Source organism: Carcharodon carcharias (assembly GCF_017639515.1).
Source record: "Carcharodon carcharias isolate sCarCar2 chromosome 27 unlocalized genomic scaffold, sCarCar2.pri SUPER_27_unloc_7, whole genome shotgun sequence".
Classification (NCBI taxonomy): Eukaryota; Metazoa; Chordata; class Chondrichthyes; order Lamniformes; family Lamnidae; genus Carcharodon; species Carcharodon carcharias.
In genome coordinates, this window is record NW_024470651.1 from 307,954 (window position 1) to 330,490 (window position 22,537).

General features: G+C 45.6%; 1 protein-coding gene across 4 annotated transcripts; it reads right to left on the bottom strand.

Annotated features, from left to right (window-relative positions):
- Window positions 1–397: 397 nt before the first annotated feature.
- Window positions 398–18,131, bottom strand: LOC121273966 (zinc finger protein 229-like). 4 transcript variants are annotated; one of them, XM_041181099.1, is made up of 4 exons: window positions 17,998–18,131; window positions 11,845–11,962; window positions 4,781–6,148; window positions 398–845 (listed from the first exon to the last, which is right to left on the bottom strand). In XM_041181099.1, the coding sequence occupies exons 3-4, from the start codon at window positions 6,037–6,039 to the stop codon at window positions 824–826; spliced, it is 1,281 nt and encodes a 426-aa protein (XP_041037033.1). In that variant the 5' UTR covers window positions 6,040–6,148; window positions 11,845–11,962; window positions 17,998–18,131; the 3' UTR covers window positions 398–823. The 4 variants fall into 4 exon arrangements, with proteins under 4 accessions (XP_041037033.1, XP_041037034.1, XP_041037035.1 ...); XM_041181100.1 differs by having other exon boundaries at window positions 11,845–11,984; XM_041181101.1 differs by lacking the exon at window positions 11,845–11,962.
- Between the last annotated feature and the right edge of the window lie 4,406 nt (window positions 18,132–22,537).

Sequence of the window (22,537 nt, forward strand, 5' to 3'; positions counted from 1 at the left end):
TTCTTCTCCGCCGATACTGCCAGACCTGCTGAGCTTTTCCAGGTAATTCTGTTTTTGTTTTGGATTTCCAGCATCCGCAGCTTTTTTGTTTTTATCGCCTTGGATTTCAGATGTCGTCACATATCTGGGTCGGTCCTTTTGCAATTTACTTGAAGCCTCCTAGAAGCTTGGCAAATATTGCAGTTGTAAAAGGTCAGGTGACCTTTAGCAGCTATTTTTAAGCTTCCTTGTGCCCATTTAAAAGAAATATTAGTTTTTTTAACAAAATCTACCACATCACAACACAACATTTGTGACAAGATTCTCCCTCTTCCAGTCCTTTAAGTGGGTGACTTAGGCTCTGGCTCAATCCCACACTTCGCTCTAATTCTACCAAATAACACAGCTTACAACAAAACATCTTTCATGACTTTATTAGTCATTTTGAATGTTCCAGATGTGAATGTGGTCATGTGGTTGAGCAATGTGTGGTACTGGAATTAGGATCTTGTCTCTTTGGAGCTGTGGGTTTGAATCCCACCACTGCTAAAGTTTTGGGTGGTTTGCTCTGCTAGGTTGTTCCAGAAAGTTCTTCATGTGGGCAAGGGGCAGCTGAGCTGTGCAGTGTTTCATTCTGGTCGGGAGAATAAGGAGAGACAGAGACAGTAAATTACAGGTGACCAGGAAAGGGTGAGGGAAGGGCACAGACTGGATGGACCGAATATCTTTTTTCTCTGTAACACTCCGTATCCATTCTATCATCCTTCCCGAGTAGTTGTGGCCGAGTGGTTAAGACGGTGGATTTGAAATCCAGTGGGTTCTCCTCATGCAGGTTGGAAATCTGTCAACTCCGCTTCTCATCACTCCTGATTACAACCAATCACAGAATTAGTTATTGGTTAAATGGAATAAAAACCATCCAAATTCCCTGTGTTTCTTATTTCCATTCATCCCAAACATTCATGAAATTTTGCAGTCTGAAATGGAACAATAATTGGCCTGGTTGGTGACATCCTTGCTTTCTGGGTGTTTGTTTCTCCTTAGGCCTCTGTCACTCTCGGTGCATATGTCTGTGTGTGTTCCTCTGTGTGTGTCAATGTCGTTCAGTTCCCTGAGGGGGTGAACATACTTTTACCATCACAAACTTTATTCACATCAGTTGTGTAGCTTCGTAATAAAATGTTACAGAGAAAAAAATATCAGGGGTTTGTCTCTTTCTATGTATGGATGACTACAACAACAACTTACATTTATACATCAGTTCAACATAAACATCCCACAGGAGAATTATGTAACAAAATATGACACTGACCCACATAAGGAGACATTAGGTCAGATGGCCAAAAGCTTGGTCAAAGAGGTAGGTTTTAAGAAGAGTCTTAAAGGAGGAAAGTGAGGTAGAGGCAGAGAGGTTCAGGGAGGGAATTCCAGAGCTTGGGGCCTCGGCAATGAAACCATGGTCACCAATGGTGGAGGGATTCTGATTGGGAATGTACAAGGGGCCAGAATTAGAGGGGCACAGATATCACAGAAGCTTGTGGGGTTCGAGGAGGTCACAGAGATAGGGAGGGTGAGGGCATGTAGGGATTTGAACACAAGGATGAGAACTTTAAAATAAAGACATTTCTTGATTCGGAGTCAATATGGGTCAGCAAGTACGTGGGAGACAGAGGATTGGGACTTGCCGTGAGTTAAGACACGGGGAGCAGTTTTGGATGAACTCAATTTATGAACGGTAGAAAATTAGGTCAAAAATGAACAAGCTGGACTTCAAATGTAGTAATCTCTGGATTATTCCTAGTGTCACGTGCAAGTAAGTACAGAAATAGGAAGATAAGACAGATGAATGTGTGGCTGGAAAGATGGTGCAGGAGGGAGGGCTTTAGATTCCTAGGGCACTGGGATTGGCTCTGGGGAAGATGGCACCTGTACAAGCTGGACAGGCTGCACGAGAACAGAGCCGGGACTGAGTTCCTGGCAGGGTGTTTTGCTCGTGCCATTGGGGGGGGGCTTTAAACTAAATTGGCAAGGGTGTGGGAACCAGGAGAGAGCGTTAGAGAGGAATACCAGGGTGCACAAAATACGGGGAGAGACCGATAGCACGAGAAAATAGAATAATAAGTTAATAGTTGGAGTCGGAGTAAGGGAGAACGTCATAAAGACTAAATCAGGGTTAGTGTGCATGTATGTGAATGCATGGAATATTGTAAATAAGATTGGGGAGTTACAAGTGCAGATTGCCATGTGGAAATATAATGTTGTGGCAATAACAGACCTGGCTCAAGGAAGAGCAAGATATTCCTGGGTACAAGGTGTTCAGAAAAGATAGAAAAGGAGATGGGGTGGCAGTATTGGTTAAGGAGAGCATTGCAATGCTGGAGAAAGAGGATGTCCCAGAGGGTTCAAGGACAGAATCAATTTAGTTAGAGCTAAGGAACAAAAAGGGTGCAATTACATTCTTTGGTGTCTATACACCATCGGGAAGGATGCAGAGGAACAAATCTTCAGGGAAATTAGAGATGCAGACATCATAGAGTAATTATAATGGGGGACTTTAGTTACCCGAATGTAGACTGGGACAATGGTAGTGTAAAGGGAGGAAAGGGGCAAGAGTTCCTAGATTATGTTCAGGAGAATTTTCTACAGCAGTGTGCGTCCAGTGCAACAAGAAAGGATGCACTGTTGGACCTGATTCTTGGAAATGAGGTGGGCCAAGTAGATCAAGTGTCAGTGGGGGAACATTTAGGAGACAGTGATCATTGTATCATAAGGTTTAGGATGATGTTAGAAAAGGACAATGTGCAATCCAGGGTGAGAATAATTAACTGGGGGAGAGCAGACTTCAATGGGGCAAGAACAGAGCGAGGCTGGATAGACTAGAACCAAATGTGGGTGGGGAAAAACAGCTGAAGAAATGGTTCGGGCACAGTCAAGGTATAATTCCTCCAAAGGGAAAGGTAGGGCAAGCAAATCCAGAGCTGGCTGGATGATAAAGGAGATAGAAATCAAGATTAAGTAGAAAAAGTGTGCGTATGACAGGTGTCAGGTAGAAAATACAATTGAGAACAAAGCTGAATACAGAAGGTTCGTGGGGAGGAGAGAAAGCAAATATGAGAAACAAAGAGGGATCATGAGAAAAGACTGGCAGCCAACAAAATGGGGAATCCCAAGGTCTCCTATTGAGACAAAAATAGTAAGAGGATGGTCAAAGGAAAATAGGACTGATCAGGGACTAAAAAGGGGATTTGCACAGGGAGGCAATAGGCATGGCTGAGGTGTTAAATGAACACTTTGCATCTGTCTTTACCAAGGAAGCAGATGCTACCAAGGCCACGGTGACAGAGGAGGAAACCTTGTCACTAAAAGGATTCAAAATTAATGAGGAGGAAGTGTTGGATAAACTGTCGGTATTTAAGGTTGTTAAGGCACCGGGACCGGATGAGATGCAACCAAAGATATTGAAGGAAGTAAGAGTGGAAATTACAAGGGTATTGGCCATAATTTTTCAGTCTTCCCCAGGCTCGGAGGAGGTTCCAGCGGATGGAGAATTGCAAACGTTATGTCCTTGTTCAAAAAAGGCTGTAAGGATAAGCCCAGCAATTACAGACCAATCAGTTTCACTTCAGGGGTTGGGAAGCTTCTCGGGATAATTATACGGGATAGAATTAGCGGTCAGATGGAAAAATATGGGCTGATTAGGCAGAGCCAGCATGGATTTCAAAAGGAGAAATCATGTTTAACTAACTTGCTGGAGTGTTTTGAAGAGGTAACAGGGAGGGTTGATGAGGTTAATGCTGTTGATGTGGTGCACATGGACTGTCAAAAGGCATTTGATGCAGTGCCACACAACAGACTTATAAGAAAGCTTATTGCTCATGGAATAAAAGGGACAGTGGCAACGTGGATACAAAATTGGATGAGTAATAGGAAACAAAGGGTAATGGCCAATGGATATTTTTCGGGCTTGAGGAAGGTTTGTAGCATCTGCGGCTTCTGTGCCGTAATAATTCTGTGATTCTGTGATTGACACATCACCTGTCCTGCCATCCTTAATGTGTTTTAAATAATTACTCAATTATATTAATCACCTATTTATACTGCTTTTTTATATATTAACTTTACCTCCAATTTGAATACTATTTTAAACCTTAAGAATAGAATAGGCCTTAACCACACACCAGTTACTCACCAAACAGCTAGCTCCTTTCCCTGTAGTAGAGCAAGAACCAATTCCAACAGTGTGAGAAAGATAAAAAAAAGGAAGTGAGCATCTCCTCCCTCCACTTCACCGAACTCCCCCCCTCACCAAACTCCAAGTATGCACTCGTTTGCCTTAGCTGCTCTGAAGAGACCTGTATTTATAGCCAACTGAACAGGGGCTAGAATAACCAGATTCTACCAGTTAGCGAATTAACTACTCAGCTCTCACAACAGAGAGTGAATTTACCCTGTCTAAGCTGCAAGAAAACAAGAACTTAGCCTGCTTACACAGCACTTTCCAGTTACTGCTAAGGGAGTAAAGGTTTTTGGGGGTAGGCTCCTTGTGGAGTTGAAGCCACAATCAGATCAGCCATGATCTTATTGATTGGCTGAGCAGGCTCAAGGGGTCGAATGGCCCACTCCTGCTCTTAATTAATATGTTCAATACAGCACGTTTGATACTGAGCTGAGTTATTTGACTTATATTCACAATATTAACCCCGATAACTGGACTTGAGTTTATTATCAGCAGAAACAGACCCCAGTGAACATGATTCAGTCCTGGATGTGATTAACAGCAAAATCCAACCACTGTAGTTACTTGTGAACTCGCTGGTGTGTCAGCAGGTGGGATGACTGAGTGAATCTCTTCCCACATTTGGAGCAGGTGAACGGTCTCTCCCCGGTATGAATTCGCTGGTGCCTCAGCAGGGTGGATGACATAGAGAATCTCTTCCCACACTCTGAGCAGGTGAACGGTCTCTCCCCAGTGTGAACTCGCTGGTGTGTCAGCAGGTGGGATGACTGAGTGAATCTCTTCCCACATTTGGAGCAGGTGAACGGTCTCTCCCCGGTATGAATTCGCTGGTGCCTCAGCAGGGTGGATGACAAAGCGAATCCCTTCCCACACTCAGAGCAGGTGAACGGCCTCTCCCCAGTGTGAACTCGCTGATGCGTCAGCAGGTAGGATGACTGAGTGAATCCCTTCCCACACTCGAAGCAGGTGAATGGTCTCAGCAGGTAGGATGACTGAGTGAATCCCTTCCCACACTCGGAGCAGGTGAATGGTTTCTCCCCCGTGTGAACTCGCTGATGTGTCAGCAGATGGAATGACTGAGTGAATCTCTTCCCACACTCAGAGCAGGTGAACGGCCTCTCCCCAGTGTGAACTCGCTGGTGTACAGTGAGGTTAGATGAACGCCTGAACCCAGCCCCACAGTGAGAACACCTGAATGGTCTCTCATCAGTGTGAACACGTTGATGGAACATCACTTCCCCAGAACTTTTAAAACTCTTCCCGCAGTCTGGGCATTTAAAAGGTCTCTCGTCAGTGTGAACACGCTGATGGGACATCAGGTCTCTGGAGCTTTTATAACACTTCCCGCAATCTGGACATTTAAAAGGTCTCTCCCCACTGTGAGTTCGCTGATGTTTCAGCAAGTGGGATGACTGAGTGAATCTCTTTCCACACTTGGAGCAGGTGAACAGCCTCTGGCTAGTGTGAATTTCCAGGTGATTCTGCAGGTTGGATGAATCAATGAATCCCTTCCCACAGTCAGGGCAGGTGAACGGCCTCTCCCCAGTGTGAACTCGCTGGTGTGTCAGCAGGTGGGAGGAGGTAGTGAATCCCTTCCCACACTCAGGGCAGGTGAACGGTCTCTCCCCAGTGTGACTGCGCCAATGTGTTTCCAGGTCAGATGGGTAATTGAATCCTTTTCCACAGTCTCCACATTTCCATGGTTTCTCCTCATTGTAACTGCATTTATGTTCTGACAGGTCAGATGATCGGCTGAAGCCTCGGCCACACACAGAACACGTGTACAGTTTCTCCCCACTGTGAACGGTGCTTTTTCCTTCCATGTTCAAAATCCAACGACATTCAGGTTACGATAAATTGGGCGACTGCATCAGATCCTGATATGATGTTTGGATTGAGTTTCCCAACTGCAAATCCTCGCTTTCTAACACCCTGTGAAATTGATTTAAAACAGAAAAAAAGAGTGAGAGAGAACCCACAAAAACACAAGGGCAGGTTGTGAAATTGAGCTGAATGAATCAGATAATTTGTGGGGCCGGCACGAGGGAAAATAGACTGTTAAAGCTGATGGATTGTCATAAAAACCCAACTGTTCACTAATGTCCTTCAGGGAAGGGAACCTGCCACCCAGTCTGGGTATAAGCAAAACCCTGGCTTCTATGGGAAGAAAGAAAGAGAGAGAGAGAGATAGAGGCGGGAGAGGTACCAGGTAGAGCAGAGGGATTTTATATATCTGGAACTTGACCAGAACTTTGACAGAATTTCCCAAACCCTCAATCTCCACCACCTAGAAGGACCAGGGTAGCAGGTCCTTCACAGGGTATGTGAACACCATTACCTCCAAGTCACACACTGTCCTGACTTGTCTGACATCCAGTACTAAATGTGCAGAAATTTCCTCCATTTAAATATTGGGCAGATTGAAGCCATTGTCCTCAGTCCCCGCTACAAACTCCACTCCCTAGGCACCAGCTCCATTCCTCTCCCTGACAACTGTCTGAGACTGAACCAGACTGTTCACAACCATGGTGAAAACTTTCACCCCAAGATGAGCTACCAACCACATATCCACATCATCCCCAAGACCGCCTATTTCCACCTCAGTAACATCGCCCGACTCCAGCCCAGTCTCAGCTCATCTGCTGCAGAAACTCTCATCCATTCCTTTGTTACCTGTAGACTTAACGATCCTAACGCACTCCCGGCCGGCCTCCCACATTCACCCTCCCTGTAATCTTGAGGTGATCCAAAACTGTGCTGCCCGTGTGCTTACTCGCACCAAGTCTTGTTCACCCATCACCCCTGTGCTCACTGAAGGACCTAAATTTTAAGCTTCTGATCCTTTCAGATCCCTCCATGGTCTCACCCCTCCCTATCTCTGTAATCTGCTCCAGCCTCACAACCCTCCCAGATATCTTCACTCCCTCTATTTCCAGATTCCTGACTTGAAATTGTAATTGCTCCAGATTTGCGTCCGGGTCTGTCACTGGGAGGAAGCTGCGGCCTCGCTCGGAGCAAACTGCGGGAGGTCCCCCGGGGACCGGGAAGTCCTTTTCCAGGTTTTTTACTTACACAACATACTTCCGGAGCCTCCCCGTCCACCAGCCGGATCCATCGCTCCCTCCACCTCGCCAGTCACTCCCTTGCCCATTGAGGACCCGACAAAGGAGCGTCTCCCCATCACCATTACTCACACTGCGCATGCTTCACTCCCAAACCCGCCCCTCATTCACTCCGATTGGCTGGAGGACCAGCCGCTCCGGCTCGGTCCTCCAGTCCCAACCCCTCCGGCTCGGTCCTCCAGTCCCACCCCCTCATCCTATCAGCCGGGCATTGTGAGCTATCAGGTGAGAGGTCAGTGTTGGGAGGGCAGGGTTTACAAATCCCAAGTGCGGCCCCAGAGCCGAATCTGAACCAATGAACATTCTCCACTCTCACTGTCCGCCGCTTTCGGCTTCTCTCCGGTACCAACCTCAAGTAAAGAGAACAGGAGACTCCGAGCATGCGCAATCCACCCGGACAACCCGCGGCAGATAGGGCGGTTTCTGCGGCGCATGGGGCTGTGGGTAATCCGGCCGCCATTAGGGACCAAGTCTCAGTTAATCTTTAGATAAAAGCAAAATACTGTGGATGCTGGAAATCTGAAACAAAAACAGAAAAAGTGGTTCTCTCTCCACAGATTCTGCCAGACCTGCTGGGTTTTTCCAGTATTTTCTGTTTTTTGTCGCAGTTAATCTTTATTTGGGGAAGGGAGGGGGATATTCTGTTAGCAAATGGATGGAGAATTCGAAAGATCATCTGCTACCATTTGCACCAAGTGATAATATAGTTATGGGATATTTATGAGGAGGGTTAGAGTTGGAGACAATTCAGAGAAGGTTCACTCGGTTCATTACTGGGATTTTTAAAATTCATTCAAGGGATGTGCGCTTCTGTGGCTGGGCTGGACTAATTAATTATTATATATATATATAATATAATAATTATTATAGGTGCAGACCCTTAATAAGAAACTAACGGTCCTGCGTTTGCAGCGAACAGACCGGCAACGTCTGGGTTTCTTCCCTGCTCGGCCGGGGGAAATGATTATGCAGAAGGGTGCATGCGCAGTGATTTGGTCCAGGAGGTAGGAGGAGAGAAGGTTGCGCATTTCTATCCTGGACTGACAGGGATGGATTTTGGAAACTCCTTTTACAGGGGGTTAGAAGGGGAGGATTTACACACAGCAAACTCAAACCAAGAGAAATGTTTGTCTCTTCTCAATTTCTGTCCTGGGCTGACAGTGATGTATTTTTTTATATAATCTGCTTTTTACAGGATATTAAGTGAGAAGGATTTGCAGATAGGAAACTCAAACCAAGATCTGACAGAGTCACTCAATTCATCGGAACTTGGAGATTGTTGGCCTGTAAGTGTAAGCATTGAGTTCCTGGACATTACCACTCGCTGTGTAAAATTTATTCCTCACATCCCCATTGCAGATCTTGCCCCAAATCTTAAATCTGTGTTCTGTAATCCTTTTACAATCAGATAATATGAATATCATTTTTTAAACCAATCATAAGCATGTACATCTGTATCAAATCTCCCTCAATCTACTTTGCTCCAAGGAGAACAACTCCTGTTTCTCCAAACTAACCTTACAGCTAAAATCCCTCATCCCTTGAACCATTCTGGTAAATCTCCTCTGCAGCCTCTCATGGACCCTTAAATCCTTCATAATGTGTAGTGATCACTGGTTTGCACAGACCCAGATGTTCTGTGTCCATGTGTGACATCATTACACATTGACAATTACATGGTGACATCATCACACATCGACAATTACAAGGTGACATCACCCCGCTCCCCAGGTATTTCCTCAACTGGGAGATTTTTCTCTGACTCCAGTGCCTCTGATATCTTTCCAGCTGCAGGCTCCGGCAGGAGAATTTAAAATTGAAAACAGAAGTTGTTTCAGAGCTGAGTAGTTCTGACCATTCACCTACAATTTGGACCTTTTATTGCTATGCTCTGTTATCTGTGAGAGGTTCCATGGCTCTGCGGCTGGTGTGACTCCTTTACTGTAGATCTCAATCCATGTCCATCTATATCTCTGTTTCACCTCTGCCCTCCCTGAATAACACTCTGCCATTTTCTAACTCCTTCCGTCTCTAACAATTGGAGTTTAGCTCTGTTTAGGATTTCTCTTCCTTCTGTCTGTAATCCTTTTACGATCAGATAATGTGAACATTATTTTTTTAAACCAACCATAAACATGTACACCTCTATCAAATCTCCCATCAATCTACTTTGCTCCAAGGAGAACAACTCCTGTTTCTCCAAACTAACCTTACAGCTAAAATCCCTCATCCCTTGAACCATTCTGGTAAATCTCCGACTGTGTCTAAATGAGGTATCCACCGCTGCCCAACCCCCGACCGTGTGCTGCTGGCTTACCAGCTTTATCTTCCCACTATATCTTCATAATCAAGAATTGTTTTTCCTGTGCTAGATTCCATTTCTCTTTCACTTCTTAGCTTAGATTGACCATCACACACGGCCTGCCCTGAAACGTTAATTAATTAGTTCTATTGTGTAATAGAACATTCCAATGTGTTTCACAGGAGTGTTAGAAAGCAACATTTCACACTGAGCCACATGAAGAGATATCAGGGCAGGTGCACAAGAGTTTACTAAAAGAATTAGGTTTTAAGGGATATCTTAAAGGAGGAAAGAGAGGTGGAGATGTTTAGGGGGGAAATTCCAGAGCTTGTGGCCTTGGCAGCTGAAGGGGGTGACACCAAAGGTGGAGCAGTTAAAATCAGGAATGCTGAGGAGGCCGAAGTTAGAGAACCATAGGTATCTCAGGGTTGTGAGGCTGGAGGAGGTTACAGAGGTAGGGAGGGAGAGACCATGGAGGGATTTGAAAACAAGGATGAGAAATTTAAAATTGAGATTCTCCTTAACCCCGAGTCTTTGTAAGTTGGTGAGTACAGGAGTGATGGATGAACAAGACTTGCTGCAAGTAAGCAGAGTTCTGGATTACAGGGAGGCTGAATGTGGGATGCCGGCTGGGAGTGTGTAAGGAGAGTTAATTCTAGAGGTAACAAACAAATGAATTGCAGATTGACCAATTACATACAGGGATATGGGGATAATGTGGGGAAAAGACATTCAACTTATTGAATGGTGAAGCAGATTCGATGGGCTGAATGGCCTACTCCTGCTCCTCCGTTCCTATAAACAGACTGGTTCAGCCTCAGACAGTTGACAGGGGGAGCAATGGAGTCGGTGGCTTGGGAGTGGAGTATGTAGCAGAGACAGAGAGGGGCGGTGGAGAAGGGAGAGCCATTCCTATAATATTCAATACATTTCAAGAGATTTTATGAGGTTATTAGACAGTGATTTCTCAGAGATCTCCCCAGCTTGAGAAGGGAATATCCTTATTAACTTCTCGCAACTGATTTCTGACTAACCTCACTATTTCTAAGCTCTGAGCTTGTTTTCCTAATTTCTTGATGACAAACCATAGAGAACACACTAAAGCTACTAGAATGATCAGAATCAGCAACACAAACCCTTGAGCTGCCACCAAGAATAAACGTCAAAACTTTTCCACTAAAATGTGATAACGATCGACTGAGATTCATACTCCCCACCTACCCTTCATCTCACACAATCTAAGTTAATAGCATGTGGTAAATACATCTGGTTCAAACAAAAGTTCACACATGGACTTTAAAGATTCTCCAGCTCTCTGTTCACCTGCATCCACCTTGTGGATATTTTCTAACTGATTCTGGACCTTTTTCGACTTAATGTGTCCTTTCTGACCCTCTTTAGAAATCCTGTCGAGGATATACTAGTAATCCCGTCACACTCTTCTCCAATCCCCAGGATATTTCTCACCCCCGGCCCACCTGTTTTCTCTATCAGACTATCTATCAGTCACTATAATGTGTCAATGCCATTGTACACTCCTGGCTTCACTTAGTTAAACATGAATGAAGAAGTTCCTAAGACTGTTGCTTCTCAAACTTATGATCTCGATCACTGTGATCCCATTCCTAACACCACTTGTAAGATTTACCTCCATGAGTCACAGATGACCCGAAAAGGGATCGAGTTCAGAAGTGATTTTAAAGTGACTTATTGAGAAGCAACAGTTTAAATCTGATGTGTAAGCTAAATAGACAGGAGAACACACGACCTGTGACAGGTGAGAACAGTTTACCGGTACCAGAGGACAAACGGACGGATGATACAGAGTGTTGCTGGTCTCTGTAGCTGGTGGTGACAGTCTCCTCTGAATGGTTAACTGGTGTGAGCCAGAGTATGGGTATTGGGCTGAAGCCAGTGTGGATCACGTCAAAATCTCTGTGCTCTCGAGAGCCTGTTTTAACCTTTACACAGGCAGTTGGTTTACGGATGGGTCATGAATTCCAATCGTATCAGGGTTAGAAATGTCTTGTTTCAGGGCCTGTGCTAGAGACATGTCCTTGGCAGAGATAACAGGCCTGCCCTGTGTTTGTCAGCCAGCAAGCTGCTATGGAAGCTTTCTTCATAAGAGAGAGAGTGACCTGATTCTGTAATATTCCATAAAGTTCTGAAGGCTTTTATGAGGTTATTAGACAGTGATTACTTACAGTCCATTACTTGGATTGAACTTGTCTCCATTCCCATGCCGAGGAAATTTCTGTACCAGGCGGGAGGGGTAACATTCGGGAACTCTCGATTCTCCACCAATTCCCATTCCCCTTCTTTCTGATGGATAATGGAGGTGTCGCTGAGTAATGTACAAGTCAGTAAGAATTGTCAGCAAGGATTAATCAGCACTTTCTAATTGGAGATGTTAATCAGTGGAACCGCTCATTAAAATGAATTAAAGGATTTTGTTGTAAAGTAATTTCTGATGAGAGTTCCTGAATTATGGGGAAAGATCAGAGACAGCAGTTCTTAAAAGGACACTGCAGCCCCTGGAACACAATCAGCTATAGATCCAGAATATTAAACTCCAGCCCAGTTACAGGGATTGTAAACGTCAGCAGAAACAAGCCTAATATTGTCAGAATGAAGATGATTCAGTTCTGGATGTGATTAACAGCAGCAATCACAGCAGAATCCAACCCCTGCAGTCACTTGTGAACTCGCTGATGTGCCTGTAGGTAGGATGACTGCGTGAATTTCTTCCCACACTCGGAGCAGGTGAATGGCCTCTCTCCGGTGTGAATTAGCTGGTGCTTCAGGAGATCAGAAGACCCAGTGAATCTTTTCCCTGTTCAGGGCAAGTGAACGGCCTCTCCCCAGTGTGAACCCGCTGATGTCTCAACAGGTAGGTTGACTGAGTGAATCCCTTCCCACACTCAGTGCAAGTAAATGGCCTTTCCCCAGTATGAACTCGCTGGTGTACTTTGAGGTGGAAGCAATACCTGAACCTCTTTCCACAGGAAGTACAGCTGAACGGCCTCTCCTCAGTGTGAATTTGCTGCTGCTTCAGCAGCTCAGAGGACCCAGTGAATCCTTTCCCACATACAGGACAGGTGAATGGCCTCTCCCCAGTGTGACTGCGTCGATGAATTTCCAGTTGGGACGGGTAATTGAATTCTTTCCCACAGTCCTCACGTTTCCACGGTTTCTCCATGATGCATGTGTGCCTGTGTCTCTCCAGGTTGGATGACCAGCTGAAGCCTCATCCACACAGAGAACATGTACAGTTTCTCCCCACTGTGAATGCTGTGATTTGTTCTTTCAGACTAAAGCTCTTGCCAAAGTCAGTTCACTGGAACACTTTCACTTGGGTCTGTGTGTGTCTCGGTGCTTTTCCAGTCACACTGATGCTTGAAATCCTTTCCCACAGACAGAATAGACAAACATTTCTCCCTCCACATTCAAAGGCCAATGATATTCAGCTCCTCAAGAATCAAGTGACTCTGCCAGATCTTGATGTGATGTTTGGTTTTAGTTTCCTATCTGTAAATCCTCCCCTTCTAATTCTCTGTAAAACGATTTACAAAAGCCATCACTGTCAGGACAGGATAGAAACTCAGAACAAACAATTCTAGATCCTATGGAACATTTTTCCTCTCTTGTTCCCCAAAGACTCTAATCCATGTCCCACACACTCTCCCTACTCCCTGTGCTGAAATCCAGTGAGAGTTTTGGACAACTCTTTCAGTATCTTTTTAACAAATTAGTACAACTGAAGATAACACTATGTTTGATCATTTATTTCAGTCATTACTCATGACAAAACATTAATCTGAAACCCCCTGACCGACCAGGCAGAATAGCAGACATTCACCTCGTGTTCAAAACTCAGCTTGGAGATTTAATGAATGATCGTGAAGATGGTTTCTTCAAACCTCCCAGGGTTTCCTTCCTTCTCTCCCTGTCTAACTAAGTTAAACCTGGGATCAGTCTCGTGGCCCATTCTGGTTCCTGCTTCTCTTCCTGATGACTAATTAACTCCAATTAAACACTGAGAAGACTGAAGACACAGTCTTTGGTCCCTGCTCTAATCTCCATTTCCCAGATACCAACTCCATCCCTCTCCCTGAGAACAGTCTGAGATTTAACCAGTCTGTTCATAACCTCGGTGTTAAAATTGATCTCGGGATAAGCTTCTGACCTCATATCTGTGTCATCACTCTGATCGCCTGTTTCCACCTCTGTAACATCACCCAACCTCACCCTGTTTCAGTGAATCTGCTGCTGAAACCCTCATCCCTGCCATTGTTACCTCCAGACTCGACTATTCCAACACACAGATAAAAACAAAAAAACTGCGGATGCTGGAAATCCAAAACAAAAACAGAATTACCTGGAAAAACTCAGCAGGTCTGGCAGCATCGGCGGAGAAGAAAAGAGTTGACGTTTCGAGTCCTCATGACCCTTCGACAGAACTTGCGTTCGAGTCCAAGAAAGAGTTGAAATATAAGCTGGTTTAAGGTGTGTGTGTGGGGGGCGGAGAGTTAGAGAGACAAAGAGGTGGAGGGGGGGGTGGGGGTGTGTGGTTGTAGGGACAAACAAGCAGTGATAGAAGCAGATCATCAAAAGATGTCAACGACAATAGTACAATAGAACACAAAGGTGTTAAAATTAAAGTTGGTGATATTATCTAAACGAATGTGCTAATTAAGAATGGATGGTAGGGCACTCAAGGTATAGCTCTAGTGGGTTTTTTTTATATATAATGGAAATAGGTGGGAAAAGGAAAATCTTTATAATTTATTGGAAAAAAAAGGGAAGGGGGAAACAGAAAGGGGGTGGGGATGGGGGAGGGAGCTTACGACTTAAAGTTGTTGAATTCAATATTCAGTCCAGAAGGCTGTAAAGTCCCTAGTCGGAAGATGAGGTGTTGTTCCTCCAGTTTGCGTTGGGCTTCACTGGAACAATGCAGCAAGCCAAGGACAGACATGTGGGCAAGAGAGCAGGGTGGAGTGTTGAAATGGCAAGCGACAGGGAGGTTTGGGTCATTCTTGCGGACAGACCGCAGGTGTTCTGCAAAGCGGTCGCCCAGTTTACGTTTGGTCTCTCCAATGTAGAGGAGACCACATTGGGAGCAACGGATGCAGTAGACTAAGTTGGGGGAAATACAAGTGAAATGCTGCTTCACTTGAAAGGAGTGTTTGGGTCCTTGGACGGTGAGGAGAGAGGAAGTGAAGGGGCAGGTGTTGCATCTTTTGCGTGGGCATGGGGTTGTGCCATAGGAGGGGGTTGAGGAGTAGGGGGTGATGGAGGAGTGGACCAGGGTGTCCCGGAGGGAGCGATCCCTACGGAATGCCGATAAGGGGGGCGAAGGGAAGATGTGTTTGGTGGTGGCATCATGTTGGAGTTGGCGGAAATGGCGGAGGATGATCCTTTGAATGCGGAGGCTGGTGGGGTGATAAGTGAGGACAAGGGGGACCCTATCATGTTTCTGGGAGGGAGGAGAAGGCGTGAGGGCGGATGCGCGGGAGATGGGCCGGACACGGTTGAGGGCCCTGTCAACGACCGTGGGTGGAAAACCTCGGTTAAGGAAGAAGGAGGACATGTCAGAGGAACTGTTTTTGAATGTAGCATCATCGGAACAGATGCGACGGAGGCGAAGGAATTGAGAGAATGGGATGGAGTCCTTACAGGAAGCAGGGTTTGAGGAGCATCGGTACATCGATGATTACTTTGGTGCCGCTTCATGCTCTCGTCAGGACTTGGAAAAATTTATTAATTTTGCTTCCAATCTCCACCCCTCCATCATTTTCACGTGGTCCATCTCTGACACTTCCGTTCCCTTCCTTGACCTCTCTGTCTCAATCTCTGGTGATAGACTGTCCACCAATATCCATTACAAACCCACCGACTCCCACAGCTACCTCGACTACAGCTCCTCACACCCTGCTTCCTGTAAGGACTCCATCCCATTCTCTCAATTCCTTCGCCTCCGTCGCATCTGTTCCGATGATGCTACATTCAAAAACAGTTCCTCTGACATGTCCTCCTTCTTCCTTAACCGAGGTTTTCCACCCACGGTCGTTGACAGGGCCCTCAACCGTGTCCGGCCCATCTCCCGCGCATCCGCCCTCACGCCTTCTCCTCCCTCCCAGAAACATGATAGGGTCCCCCTTGTCCTCACTTATCACCCCACCAGCCTCCGCATTCAAAGGATCATCCTCCGCCATTTCCGCCAACTCCAGCATGATGCCACCACCAAACACATCTTCCCTTCGCCCCCCTTATCGGCATTCCGTAGGGATCGCTCCCTCCGGGACACCCTGGTCCACTCCTCCATCACCCCCTACTCCTCAACCCCCTCCTATGGCACCACCCCATGCCCACGCAAAAGATGCAACACCTGCCTCTTCACTTCCTCTCTCCTCACCGTCCAAGGACCCAAACACTCCTTTCAAGTGAAGCAGCATTTCACTTGCATTTCCCCCAACTTAGTCTACTGCATCCGTTGCTCCCAATGTGGTCTCCTCTACATTGGAGAGACCAAACGTAAACTGGGCGACCGCTTTGCAGAACACCTGCGGTCTGTCCGCAAGAATGACCCAAACCTCCCTGTCGCTTGCCATTTCAACACTCCACCCTGCTCTCTTGCCCACATGTCTGTCCTTGGCTTGCTGCATTGTTCCAGTGAAGCCCAACGCAAACTGGAGGAACAACACCTCATCTTCCGACTAGGGACTTTACAGCCTTCTGGACTGAATATTGAATTCAACAACTTTAAGTCGTAAGCTCCCTCCCCCATCCCCACCCCCTTTCTGTTTCCCCCTTCCCTTTTTTTTCCAATAAATTATAAAGATTTTCCTTTTCCCACCTATTTCCATTATATATAAAAAAAACCCACTAGAGCTATACCTTGAGTGCCCTACCATCCATTCTTAATTAGCACATTCATTTAGATAATATCATCAACTTTAATTTTAACACCTTTGTGTTCTATTGTACTATTGTCGTTGACATCTTTTGATGATCTGCTTCTATCACTGCTTGTTTGTCCCTACAACCACACACCCCCACCCCCCCTCCACCTCTTTGTCTCTCTATCTCTCCGCCCCCCACACACACACCTTAAACCAGCTTATATTTCAATTCTTTCTTGGACTCGAACGCAAGTTCTGTCGAAGGGTCATGAGGACTCGAAACGTCAACTCTTTTCTTCTCCGCCGATGCTGCTATTCCAACACACTCCTGGCTGATCTCCCACATTCTGTGCTCCGTAAACTTGGCACTATTGCTATTGTGTCTTCACTGGCAGTGAGACCCATTGCCCTAACAGCCTCTGCCTCCTGACCTGCCTTGGCTCCCGGTGAAGTAACAACTTGACTTTTAAATTCTCATCCTTGTTTTCAAATCCCTCCATGGCCTGGCCCCTCCCTATCTCTGTAATCTCCTCCAGCCCCACAACCCTCTGAGATGAGTGCACTTCTCTAATTCTGGTCTTGTATATTCCCTATTTTAAATGCACCACCATTAGTGTCCGTGCCTTCAGTTCCCGCGACCCCAAACTCTGAAAATCTCTCCCTACATCTCTCCATCTGTCTACCACATTTTCCCCCTTTAAGACAATTGAGTATTGATTAAAAAATAGACATTCTATCAAAACTTTTTATCTTGTACACATCAGGAAAGACGCAAGAACACCAAATTTCAGCCAGTCGGCCGTGTAATGTGTCTCACTTACCCTTGCTAGAAGTTACATATATTCATACATTCTGCAGACAGAAGGAACATGTCCAGGCTTGAGGCCCTTGGTGAATTAAACAAAAGCACAGGAGATGATAGCTCCCTGATGTATTCTCCATGGCAACGCCTTAACCAATCAGAGCTGACTGGCCAAACTAGTCATCACCTTTCCTCGTGCAGCATAAATTGTTCTTCATTTTGACATTTGGCTTTCTTGCATCTGTCCGGATGAGTGCAACATGAAAACCTTCAACAGCATGTCTCTTTTTTAAGCAATGCTTAAATTCTGTACTACTGCTTGACTATGGGTTTACAATTCTATTGTTGCTGATCTAAAATTCCCGGTGAACGCACATTTTATGAATGTGTCCCTCAGGCCGAATTGTCACCTTGTGCAAAATGCACATACGCCCTGTAGCACATTGCCGCTTTCTTGGGATGTTGAGCGCATGCGTATTGCTGCACTTGTCACTATAAAGATGGCGGTCGCGCATGCGCTATCACTTCATTGACCCTATAAAGATGGCAGTCGTTAATTCGGGCCTTTCTCCCGCAGAACCGAGAAAACGTGAGACCGATGGCTCCTTACTGAGGGTTTGGGGCCGACACTGTGAGTTTACAAAGCTTCCTACCTCACCCACCAGCCTTCTCTCTGTTCATGGGTTTGTTTTCGGCTCTGGGTCCGCACTCGTTCTTTCTAAAATCCTCATTTTAAATCCGTTCGCTTGAGCTGTCTCCCCGTCTGCCTCCACGGACCGCGTATGCTCCAACTCATAATGACTGACACCAGCTCTGGGCCAATAGGAAGAGGGGGCGGGGGTGATTGATGGTGCGGGAGCGACTGGACCTCCAGCCAATCGGAGTGAATGAGGGGGGGGCGGAGCCGGGTGTGTGGAGCATGCGCAGTGATGGTGCGGGACCTGGATGGAAACTCAAAACAAAAACACCTGGAAAAACTCTGGCAGCACCTGCGGAGAGGAGCATAGTTAACGTTCCGAGTCCGCATGAGAGTCATGCTGAGTTTTTCTGGGTATTTATGTTTTTGTTTTGGATTTCCAGCATCCGCAGCTTTTTGCTTTTAACCTGGATGGAAACTGTCGGGTGAAAGTCCAGCGGGTGAGAAAGGGCCGAGTGCAGGAGAGGAATGGAGCCGGAGGGTGGACTGGGAGGGTTCACAAACACCCGGTGTAGGACTCCAAACCCGGATTAGAAACTCTCGGAGCCGAGTTTACACCGAGTGTTTGGAAACTCCTTTTACAGGGGGTTAGAAGGGGAGGATTTACACACAGCAAACTCGAACCAAGAGAAATAATTGTCTCTTCTCAAATTCTATCCTGGACTGACCTGCTGAAACAGTGAATTCACACTGGGGAGAGGCTGTTCAATTGCTCACAGTGTTGTAAGAGGTTCAGGACATCATTCCACCCTCTGAGGTACCAGCGCATTCACACTGACGAGAGACCTTTGTAATGCCCAGAGTGTGAGAAGTGCTTTCAAAGCTGTGGGGAATTGATGTCCCACCAAAGTGCCCACACTGACCAGAGACCATTCAGATGGTTTACTGTGGGATTGGGTGCAGGCAGTCAAGGGACCATATTCGACAAGTGCAGTCACACTGGGGAGAGACCATTCACCTGCTCCAAGTGTGGAAAGATATTCACTCAGTTGTCCCATCTGCAGACACACCAGCGAGTTCACACTGATGTGGCCTTTTAAATGCCCAGATTGCAGCCATTGTTAGAAATGTTTCAGAGAACTGTTGTCGCATCAATGTGTTCACACTCACAAATGACCATTAAGGTGCTCTTTGTGGGTCTGGATTCAGGAAATCATCTGACCTCACTGTACACTAGTGAATTTACACAGGGGAGAGACTGTTCTCATATTCTGAGTGTGGCAAGTCATTTGGTCGTTCATCCATGCTGCAAAGACACCAACCAGTTCACAAGTATAAAGGCAAAATACTGCAGATGCTGGAAATCCGAAATAAAAACAGTGTGGAAAGATTCAGCTGGTCTGGCTGCATCTGTGAACAGAGAAACAAAGTTAAAGTTTCAAGTCCGTATATTCTCGTCTTCAGAAAAGTCACATGGATTCAAAATATTAAATCGAGTTGACAAGTAACTACAGTGATTGGATTTAGCTGTTAAACACATTTGGGACTGAACCATGTTCAATGGTCTGTTTTTGCTGACAATAAATTCCAGCCCAGTTATAGGGGTTAAAATTCTGCATTAAAGTCAAATAAATCAGCTTTGAGTAAAACACTGTGTTGAGTCTTTTTCATATCTCTACAGAAGTCAGTTCCTTTTGAAATGCTCTCCCTCTCCCCTGTCTGTTCCATTCTCACCTCCAACAGTGAGCGTAAGGAGCTCATGGAGCTTCTTTGTCACTAAGATTGAGACAATCCGATCAGCTGCTTCCCTTCCCCTAGCCCACCAGGTCAACTGTCTCTAAAGATCCCCCATGTCCGAGCTCTGAACTCAGATCTTTCTCCAGTTTCCTATTTCCCTTCATAGCCTCTCAGTGCTCACCTCGCCCATGAGACTTGCCTTCTGCTCCAGTGACCCTATTCCCACTGAACTGCTGACCATTCAACTTCTCTATGTTGGTTGATATTGTTCATTTTTTTTCTCTCTACTGGTACTGTCCCTCTCACCTTTAAATCCACCGTCATCATCCATCCTAAAAAGAGGATCTGTCCTTGATCCCTCCTATTTTGCATCTACATACTACCACTAGGTAACATCATCCAAAAGCACCGTGTTAGTTTTCACATGTACACTGACAACACCCAGCTCTACCTCACCACCATCCCCCTCCATTCCTCCACTATTACTAAATTATCAAACTGCTAATCCTGCATCTAGTACTGGATGAGTAGAAATTTGCTCCTTTTAAGAATTGAGAAAATCAAAACCATTGTCTTCAGTCACCAGTACAAATTCCGTCCCCCAACTCCCGAGCCCATCCCTGAGGAAACACTGGGATGTGTTGTCCTTTGTTTTTCAAGCCAGTAATTTTTGTTCCTGAGGGAGAGGGAGAGGGGGGAGGGGGACGGGGAGGAGAGCCATTCCTATAATATCCAATACATTTCTGAAGATTTTATAAGGTGACAGTGATTACTTACAGATCTCCCCACCTTGAGAAGGGAATATCCTTATTGACTTCTCGCAACTGATTTCTGACTAACCTCAATATTTCTAAGCTACGAGCTTGTTTTCCTAATTTTTTGATGGAAAACCGTGGATAACATACTACTGCTACTAGAGTTATCAGAATCAGCAACACAAACCCTTGAGCTGCCACCAAGAATAAATGTGAAAACTTTATCCACTAAATGTGATAACTATCGACTGAGATTCATCCTCCCCACCTGCCGATCATCTCTCACAATCTAACTTATTGACATGTCGTAAATACACCTGGTTCAAACAAAAGTTCATGCATGAACTTTAAAGATTCTCCAGCTCTGTTTACCTGCATCCACCTTATGGATATTTTCTAAATCCAGATTCTATTTCCCTCTTCACTTCAATTTTACTCCTGATCGGTACCAGCGTGTTTAATTCTATCCTGATAGTTTGAAAGTCAGTTTCTCTATGGAGTGTGTGTCAATGTCTTGATGATTTAAAATGTTGTCTTCTTCAATTTTCCACAATAATCATTACATGTTGTTCTGTTGTCAAGTAGCTGAGTATGTCTGGGACCTGTTCTTCAGTACAGGGTCACCATGCATTTCCACATGGCGATCTGGGAGGGATGGATCTGGCGGCTGGGTTAGATAGAGAGTGTGGGGATGGCAGATTCAGTCGTGGAACTCAAAAGGGAATTGGACCAAAAACAGCAGCAAGTCCAAGGAAAAGGCGGGGGAGAGGGACCCGGTGAGTTAGTTCCAGAAGAGTAAGAGGTCTCCCTTTTCAGACAGAGATGAGGAGATTATTTTTTTGTTTATTCAGAGGGTCGTCAGCCTGAGGAATTTCCCCCAGAAAGTAGTGGAGGCTGGCTCATTGAATTTATTCAAGGCTGATTTGGACAGATTTTTGATAGACAAGGGAATCAAGAGTTATGGGGGTGGGGGTGGGGGCTGTGAGGCCATTGTGGGGGACGGACAGACAGACAGGAAAGTGGAGTTGAGACCACAACAAGATCAGCCTTGATCTGATTGAATGGTGGAGCCGGGTCAAAGGGCTGAATGGCCTATGTTCCTCTGACCTGGCTGAATGGTCTCTATATGTTGTTTTTGGCTCTCCTTTTATGGTACTGTATATACACCCACATTTTGCACCATCATCCCTTTAGTCAGTTTCTCTCTCATGCCTTGTAACCTATCACAGTCCTTCCCTTTTGTCCTTTCACTCCCCTCCCTCCACCTCTGGACTTGTTTTCCACCTGTTACATTTCTGACTTTTCCAGCTCTGATGAAAGATCATCCAGCTGGAAGATTAATTCAGTTTCTCAATCCACAGGTGCTGCCAGACCTGATTTCATTGAATAAGGAATTCCTGTTCATTGTGTCAGTTCACATAGCGGGAAGAGAAAGGTTTTCCCTGTACAGGAATTAAACCTAGGCTGCAGTGGTGAAAGCACCAAATGCTCAGAATTAAACACTCCAGCTTCCAGTGAAGCCAAGAGCAGTTTTCACTCAGAAACCAGCGGCTGTGAAATTAGCAAAGCGGCATGGAGAAATAATCAGTTCGAGTGGTGTTACTGCTGGAGGAATAGAGAACTGGGGATCACCTTTGAAAGTAATTAAGTTTAAAAAGGGAATTTCACTGACCACAGGTCACGAACCCAACAGACCTGGACATTAAGAGTCTCAGATGCCATCGACTGACCTAGCCAGGCATGTAAGAAGAGTGAAGTATTCCACGTCCCAACATCCATGGAGATCACTGTTGTTTTTGACCTCAAGCCTCAGCTTGTTCTGAATTTCAAACTGTGGAAGGTAATCGACCTCCTAAAGCCCCAAGAATGCAATGCATTCCTCTCAATCATCAATAACATCATTCACACCTTCCACTTCTTAGCTGCACCTCCTTCCAAACATTGCAAACTCCTCTTCCTTCTTTCATCTTGATATTTTTCTCAGTCGCATTTTAATATGAAACTGCACAACTAATGTGAATAAAGTTTGTGATGGTAAAAATGTGTTCAGCCTCTCGGGGACAT

What these genes read in the sequence shown, in the direction of transcription:
- LOC121273966 (XM_041181101.1), bottom strand. Translation starts at nt 6,039, where the DNA reads ATGGAAGGAAAAAGCACCGTTCACAGTGGGGAGAAACTGTACACGTGT. An exon ending in ACACACCAGCGAGTTCACAA is followed by an intron (nt 846 to 4,780) that starts GTAACTACAGTG and finishes GGTTGTAATCAG; the next exon opens with GAGTGATGAGAAGCGGAGTT.